Source organism: Myotis brandtii, unplaced genomic scaffold (genome assembly GCF_000412655.1).
Source record: "Myotis brandtii unplaced genomic scaffold, ASM41265v1 scaffold48, whole genome shotgun sequence".
In the NCBI taxonomy this organism is placed as follows: domain Eukaryota; kingdom Metazoa; phylum Chordata; class Mammalia; order Chiroptera; family Vespertilionidae; genus Myotis; species Myotis brandtii.
In genome coordinates this window covers 9,759,741-9,768,398 of record NW_005368341.1, presented here as the reverse complement: position 1 = coordinate 9,768,398, position 8,658 = coordinate 9,759,741, and the positions used below count along the sequence as shown (strand labels likewise).

Genomic DNA, 8,658 nt, shown 5'->3' with positions numbered 1-8,658 from the left:
CCCGCCCCGCCCGCCCCGGACTTTCAGTGTCAGACGCTCAGGCCGCGCGTCATCAGAGGTCGGGTAAGTGACTTCAGACCCGCCAAGTAATTCACACCCGGCACCTTCCTCCCTGCGGCACCAATGGTACATTCCAACATCAATACAGGGCCCGGGAATTCTTTTTTCCTTCCTATTTGGCTGCTTTCTGACTTTTTAAAAATGTTCAACAACTTTATTGGAAGGGCGGGCCGGCTCTAAGCAGAGTGCGGCCTCGCGGGGAGGCGCTGAATACATTAGGGCAGCTCTTAGGAGCTTGTGGGGAAGGAGGCGTCGTGGAAAGATCAAAATATGAAAGCGCCCTTGCAAAAACAGGGATAAACTTCAGGAACTGGGGGCAGGGGAGCGTTTGGCGTGCGGTGCACATTTCACTGATGAAAAACCTTCGGCGTGTTTCCTTGCCAGGGGACGTTGTCATCTGGGGTTAAGCTGGGCGTAGCAGGATACGGCCTGGGGAGGACCGAGGGCAGGTGCTGGGCGGGGCAGCCAGACCCAGATCTTTCATAGAAAATGAGTTTGAATTAGTGTCTGGATGAATCAGGCAAAATAAACCCTCTCTCCAAAATGACTCAGCTACTATTTATACAAGAAAAATTTTAGAGCAAGCGAAGAGTGTGCTGGTAAAAATATTCAGGAAGGTGCGAGATTGGAACTTCTCTTAGGTGATTCAGAAAATGGTTTTCTTTACTTCACACGTTTTTTCTTTTTCACCCAGTTGAACAGTCTGAAGTTTGGTTGAATGTTTTTGGCAGAATGTTTTTCTGTTTTTTTTTGTGTGTGTGTGTGTTTTTTTTTTACGTTTTTGAAATGCATTCATGAGCAAGATTCACAGTATTTGCTGTGGAGGTTGCACAGAAAAATTGAGAGTCACCAACATTGAACAAATGGGAACCTTTGTGGAGTGGGGTTCTGCGCTTGTTCACCCCTGTGGACAGGGTTCCTCCATGCCCAGTTCCTGGGCGGTTTTTCACTAGGGTCCTTGTTTTCCTCTTCTGTTGAAATTCCCTCCAACCCTCTTTTTGGATACCCAAACTCCAACAATGAAAGTCCTGAATTATGAGAAAAAAATTCTAATAGTCTCTGTTCTCTCATATCAAATAAACTATATTATTACCTGTTTTGTGTTTGATTCAGAAAGTAGATTACTGTTTTCAAATGGCATAGCAAACATTGAGGTATATTAGGCATTTTATGAGTCCGTTGGCCTCAGTGAGGTTTTTTTTTTTTCCTACGTTTGTGTGTGTGTGTGTGTGTGTGTGTGTGTGAAGAACACTTTACATGACATCTACCCTCTTAACAAAATTGTAATTGTTTAGCAGAATATTCTTAACTACATGCACAGTGTTGTACCAATTCTTTAGGATCCTTTCATTTATTTAGTTAGTTGAGTATCCATAGAGACTGTTAAAAATTGCCAATGTTGACTATATTTCAAGTTGTCACTGAGGTGTTTTGGAAAAAGTTTTCAATTAGTAATAATTGCACCTCAGATAAACCCCACTGGCTATGATACTGCCACTGCCAAAGCTAGAACCTTTTATCTTGCATGACTGAAACTCTATACCCATTGAACAACTCCTCATTGTTCCACACCCACTTATTGCACATTTCTAACTCCAGCCCCTTTCTACTTTCTACTTTAATTATATAATAGGAATCTCCTTTCTCATATAATTGGAATCATGCAGTATTTGTCCTTTTATGATTAGCTTATTTCACTTAGCATAGCATCCTTGAAGTTTATCCATGTTGTAGCATATGACAATAATTTCTTTTTTTTAAGGCTGGATCCATTGTGGAATTACTGGAACATACGATAGTTTTACTTTCAGTTTTTAGGAACTTCCATATTGTATGGTATAGTGGCTGCACCATTCCACATTCCCACCATTTTTAAAATCAGTCTATTAGTTTTACTTCTGTTGAGTTGCAGGTGTTCATTATAAATTTGGGAGACTAACTCCTTATCAGATATGTGTTTTGCAAATATTTTTCCCCAATCTGTAGCTTGTCTTTTTATTCTGTTAAAATGTCATTTGCAGAGAAGAAGTTTTATTTTTATTTTAATGAAGTGCAACTTTAGTTTTCTTTTAATTTCATTGCTTATGATATTGATATTGTCTTTAAAAACTCATTGCTGACTCAAGGTTATATAGATTTCATTTATGTTTCTATCAGAAATTTATTGCTTATAATTTCACAATTAGGTCTATGATCCACCTTGAATTTGTGTGAGGTATAGATCTGTGTTTAGGTAAAATTTTTTGCAAATGGACTTCCATTTTTTTCCAGCAGCATTTGTTGAATATGACCATTATTACTCCACTGAATTGCACTTGCATCTTTATTAAAGGTCAATTGACTATATTTGTGTGTGTATATTGCTAGGTCCTCTATCTTTACCATTGATCTATATGTCTTTTTTCTTCCAAACCCATGCCATCTTTATTACCAGAGCTTTGTAACATCCCCAAATCAAGTACTATCAGTCCTTCAACATTGTTCTTTAATATTGTGTTAACTAATCTGGGTCCTTTTCATATAAACTTTAGAATAAGTTTGCTGCTATCTAAGATATTGCTTGCTGCTATTTGAACTGTGATTGCATTGAAGCTATAGATCAAGTTGTGAATAAATGATGTTTTTAACAATCACCTAGTAATTTGAGTAATCCAGGGGTGAGAGAAAACATCTTTGCATTTTTTAGACCTTAGGGGGGAAATGTAGAGTTTCTTACCAATAAGTATAATGTTAGCTATAGAGTTTTTATATAAATTCACTAGAGGCCTGGTGCATGAAATTCATGTGCGGGTACAGTCCCTAGGCCTGGCCTGCATTAAGGGCCATCTTTCCCAGCTACCCGCAGCTGGCCCTGCCCCCTGCCACCACCCACCCTGGTTCCCTGTAGGAACTTCCATATTGTATGGTATAGTGGCTGCACCATTCCACATTCCCACCATTTTTAAAATCAGTCTATTAGTTTTACTTCTGTTGAGTTGCAGGTGTTCCTTATAAATTTGGGAGACTAACTCCTTATCAGATATGTGTTTTGCAAATATTTTTCCCCATTCCATGGGTTGCCTTTTCATTCTGTTTCCTTTGCTGTGCAGAAACTTTTAAATTTGATGTAGTCCCACTTGTTTATTTTTATTTTGTTGCCTGCACTTTAGGTGTCATAGCCAGGAAGCCACTGCCAAGGCCAATGTCATGAAGCTTTCCCCCTATGTTTTCTTCTCAGAGTTTTACAGTTGTAGGCCTTACATTTATGTGTCTAATTCATTTTGAGCTGATTTATGCATATGGTGTAAAATAAGGGTGTAATTTCATTCTTTTGCATATGGTTATCTAGTTTTCCCAGCACCATTTGTTGAAGAGACAATCCTTTTTTCCATTGTGTATTTTTGCCACTCCTGTCAAAGATCAGTTGACAGTATATGTGTGAATGTACTCCTCTGCTCTTTATTCTGTTCCTTGGCCTCTGTTTTGATGTCTGTTTCTTCAGAAAGAGGTAACTAGAAATAGTTTAAGGAATAGATGGATGGTGAGGGCTAAACTCAAAGTTGAATATAAGCTCTTGTAAGGCTCAAGTTCGAAAGAAGGATATAGAATATAAAAATATCTGTATGTAATGCAGAATTAGCTTTGTGGATAAGCAACTATGCTAATTGTCATTTCAGTTGACTTTAGACTTCTTTCTACTGCCCCATTGCTAAATAATTTATTTACTGGGGTGCTGCAAATGAAAATTTTACAATTGTTGATAGCAAATTGGTAAGCTGTTGCTGCTACTTTCAGTTTATGGGGAAAAAAAAACACCCTGTAGTAACTAATAATACCAACAACAGACAGATTTAATATGTACTAGATCCTCTTCTAAGCACTTTACATATTTGCTTAGTTCTCATAAAGTCACCTGAGATAGATGCTATTATCATTCTTGGTTGAAGAGCTGAGAGAGCTTGCCCAAGTGGAAGCAACACGGAGCTGAACTATGTGAAATCAACACGGAGCTGAACTATGCTGCCAGACTGTCTGGGGCTGGAGTCTGTGCTCTACACCTGCCGGCAGTAAACTTTGTACAGGGCCGAGCAGTAAATACATCACTTTGTGGGCCTTATGGCCTCTGTAGCGACTACTGAATTCAGCCATTGTGGCATCCATAGATAATATACAAATGAATGGGTGTGGCTGTATTCCAACAACAATTTTGTATAAGGACACCAAAATTTGAATTTCATATAGTTTTCATATGTCATGAAACATTAGTCTTTATTTTTTTCTACTATTCAAATATGTAGTATTTTCCTTAGCCCTCTGGTACAAAACAGGAAGTGGGCCAGATTTGGCCCTTGGGTAGTAAAAAGCCCTCCAGGATTCTGGTTTTAAGATGAAGCTTGTGGGTAGCAGTGGCTGACTCACCCTGAGGAATGATGACTTCCCTGGGATAGGCTCCTGTGTGCAGAATGGCTTCTTCAGAGTCTTCCCCAGAAGACCAGAAGAACACTGTGAAACCTGGGCCTGTTGCCTCACCCTATGCAGTAACAATAGCCAGAGGGCAGGCACAATGACAAAGCTGACGCAAAGCCAGCTTTTAAACGTTTATCCAGGTGACATGGATATCTCTATCCCTGGAAGAAAGTTAATATAAAATACTATGTGTAGTAGTATCCATGCTGAACTTCCTTGCTCAGAGAAGTGGTGGAAGAAGTAGTCTAGCTACTGTAAGTAACTACAGTTGTTTCACCATTTCCTGCAGGTGAATTAATCACAGGTCTAACATCTCTGGTAGAAATGTGTAATGACATTTACCAGATTGAAGTCTCAACTTTTTTTTTAAAAAAACTCTAATGTGTATGTTACGCTAGTCTAATTGCGTGCAAAGTGTTTAACTGGTTCCTGTTGATAATAATAAAACATGAGCCACAGATGTCCAATAGAACTTTCTGCCGTACTGGAAATATTCCATATCTGTGTCATCTAAAACAGTAGTCACTAATTACATGTCTGTAGAGCACCTGAGGTGAGGAACTAAATTTTTAATAGAAATTTAAATAGCCACATGGCTACTGAATAGGTTCCTTCTGACCCATTCCTTCGCTTAGTGAAGCTTTTAGCTAGATGGATGATCAAGAGTAACCCGGAAGCAGATTTTGGAGAATATATGTGTGTGAATATGTATGTACATGTGAGTATATTATGTTTGTAGTTAATATATTAGAGTAATGGTTTGTCAAGTATCTAAGACTTTATATGGAAGAATCAATTTAACTATCTCCATCTAAAACATATTACCAGAAGAGCTATAGATATTTTATCTTCAATTACATTACATGCTTTAGAATTACTGTTCTATGAAACAATTTGTATCCATTTTATTAAAATGGATGGATAACTTTAAATTAGATCAAACTTTCTCAGAGAAAAAAGAAATACAGAGGAAGCTTTTCTCTTGGCAAATTAAAGAAATTTGGGGGGCACCTAATTCTTTAGGAAGCTGAAGCTATATAGAGAGCTTAATATTCTATGCATCTATACTAATAGTTTCTTTCTTTATTTTTATATTGAATTTACTGGGTGACATTGGCTAATAAAATTACATAGACTTCAGGAATATAATTCTGTAATATCTCATCTATATATTGTATTGTGTGTTTACGACCCCAAGTCAAGTTTCCTTCTATCACCATTTATCCCCCCTTTACCCTCGTCTACCCTCTCATCCTCGTTTCCTCTACTAATAGTTTCTTTCTTTATTTTTATATTGAATTTACTGGGTGACATTGGCTAATAAAATTACATAGACTTCAGGAATATAATTCTGTAATATCTCATCTATATATTGTATTGTGTGTTTACGACCCCAAGTCAAGTCTCCTTCTATCACCATTTATCCCCCCTTTACCCTCGTCTACCCCCTCATCCTCGTTCCCTCTGGCAATCACCATACTGTTGTCTCTGTCCGCGAGTCTTTCTTTTTTTTTCTTTGCTTAATCCCTTCTCACTGAGCCCCCAATACCCTCCCCTCTGACAGCCATCAGTCTGTTCTCTGTACCCATGAGTCTTTCTCCACTTTGTTTATTTTGCTCTTAAAATGGATGGATAACTTTAAATTAGATCAAACTTTCTCAGAGAAAAAAGAAATACAGAGGAAGCTTTTCTCTTGGCAAATTAAAGAAATTTGGGGGGCACCTAATTCTTTAGGAAGCTGAAGCTATATAGAGAGCTTAATATTCTATGCATCTATACTAATAGTTTCTTTCTTTATTTTTATATTGAATTTACTGGGTGACATTGGCTAATAAAATTACATAGACTTCAGGAATATAATTCTGTAATATCTCATCTATATATTGTATTGTGTGTTTACGACCCCAAGTCAAGTCTCCTTCTATCACCATTTATCCCCCCTTTACCCTCGTCTACCCCCTCATCCTCGTTCCCTCTGGCAATCACCATACTGTTGTCTCTGTCCGCGAGTCTTTCTTTTTTTTTCTTTGCTTAATCCCTTCTCACTGAGCCCCCAATACCCTCCCCTCTGACAGCCATCAGTCTGTTCTCTGTACCCATGAGTCTTTCTCCACTTTGTTTATTTTGCTCATTAGATTCCACATATAAGTGAAATCATATGGTACTAGCAGAATGGCTATCATCAATAAATCCACAAACAACAACTGTTGGTGAGGATGTGGAGAAAAGGAACCCTCGTGCACTGTTGGTAGGAATGCAGATTGGTGCAGCCACTGTGGAAAGCAGCATGAAGTTTCCTCAAAAAATTAAAATGAAACTGCCTATGACCCAGCAAGTCTACTTCTGGGAGTATATCAAAAGAAATCCGAAACACTAATTTGAAAGAATATATGCACCCCTATTTTCATTGCAGTGTTGTCTACAGTAGCCAAGATTTAGAAGCAGCCCAAGTGCCCATTAGTAGGGGAGTGGATAAAATAGCTGTGGTACATTTACACAATGGAATACTACTCAGCCATAAGAAAAGAAGGAAAGTTTACCTTTTGCGACAGCAGGTTGGACCTGGAGAGTATTATGCTAAGTGAAATAAGCCAGTCAAAGATTTACTAATAGTTTCAATAGGGAAACCCAATCGTCATTTCTGTATACTTTTTCAAATCTCAATATTAAGAATATATTTTTCCATTATTAAATAATTTTCTCTACCATATTTGCTAATTTCTACACTTCATTCTTAAATTCTTGCCACCAATAGGTATTTTATAAAAATAAACTTGACAGATATTCTCAGCCTGAAAAAAAAAAAGAGTTAATAGAATGGCGCAGATTAAGAACTTTTCTATTTTTAACAGCGGAATTAGAACTGTGTAACATTACATTACCTGCATCTTAAGGTGAGGTCTTAGAGGTAGAAGCTGGTGCTTCTGAGGAGGGTGTCCTTGTGGGGTGGCCAGACAGAAGGATCTGGAAGTACAGACTGTAATAGCAGATTAATCACATTGCCCTCTTGGTCCCTGGCAACAGTAACCAACTATAAACACATTCAGCAGTGTAGGCAGCTTTCCCGTTGGCTCCAGAGAGGCCTTCTCTGAAATATGCACCTTTCAGTATCAGAAAGCATTACCTTAGCTAAAGCAGCCAGGAGCCAATAGCAACAGTATTAAATGCACATGCAGCTCAATATTTGACTTTGCATTGGAATTATCGCCTCTACCAGACACTTCCGAGGACTTAGAGAGCTGTGCCCTGCACCAGTGCTGTGTGTGAGTTGGCTAGTAAGAGCCAATTTTCAGGAATTTTACCAGCCCATTGTTAAACACTGTCAATATTACAAATTAAATTTTTTAACTTTCTGAAATCGAAGGTAGTAAATATTCAAAATGCATCACGTCTTAATTATTTTTCTGCACTTACTATGTAATGGGGTACTTCTGGACATTAATTCCCAACTCCAGACCCAGTCATAATCATGTTAGTAGCTTGAAATCGGCCACGGTGGGAATATTAATATCAAGGAAATCAACTTGTACTTACAAACAAGAAATTGACTTATTGTTTTGTTGCTTTTCTATTTTAGACTTGGAGTTGACATGTTAGAGAAGATGTTAATAATGTAGATTAAAATGAAAAGTGTGCTGTGTCTGTAGCTATTGCATTATGGATTACACAAACTGTTAAGGAAACATTCCTCTGGAATTCAAAATTATTTTGATTTATTAGGACCATTTACTGTTTTTTTTGTTTGACTAATTTCACCATAATCATTTATGAAAAAATTATATCATTTAAGTTTAATTTTAATATGAAGTTGATTTGAATGACTTTCAGGATTTTTGCATATAATATAGAATTAAACAATGTTCCAATCCCTGCAATTATGCAAAAAGCTGGAAAAAAATCATTGCAATCAGTAGTTCTGAAGTGGAAATAAGTTTTAGTTTATTGAAAATACTTTTTGAGACTGAGTAATAGTTTAAACCACATATCAGATTTAATAATACATTTATTGGGAAAGTGTTAGTGGCTTGGGATGCAACTGCTTTCATGAAATCACGGTTGAAGTCCAACCATACGTTGGCTTTGGATAAAACATTTTGTCAAAAAACAGCAAAAGCCTTCTGTGAGAGTCAGTTGTCTATATGAAATTGACAA

The 8,658-nt window shown here is 37.5% G+C and overlaps 1 protein-coding gene across 1 annotated transcript in view; it reads right to left on the bottom strand.

The window, feature by feature from the left end:
• Positions 1–7,465, bottom strand: part of SRI (sorcin) — a 19,314-nt gene extending 11,849 nt beyond the window's left edge. Inside the window, exon 1 of the mRNA XM_005876122.2 lies at positions 7,389–7,465. Within this exon, the coding sequence (XP_005876184.1) occupies positions 7,389–7,394 (6 nt within the window). The 5' untranslated portion in view covers positions 7,395–7,465. The remainder of the gene's footprint in view (positions 1–7,388) is intronic.
• Between the last annotated feature and the right edge of the window lie 1,193 nt (positions 7,466–8,658).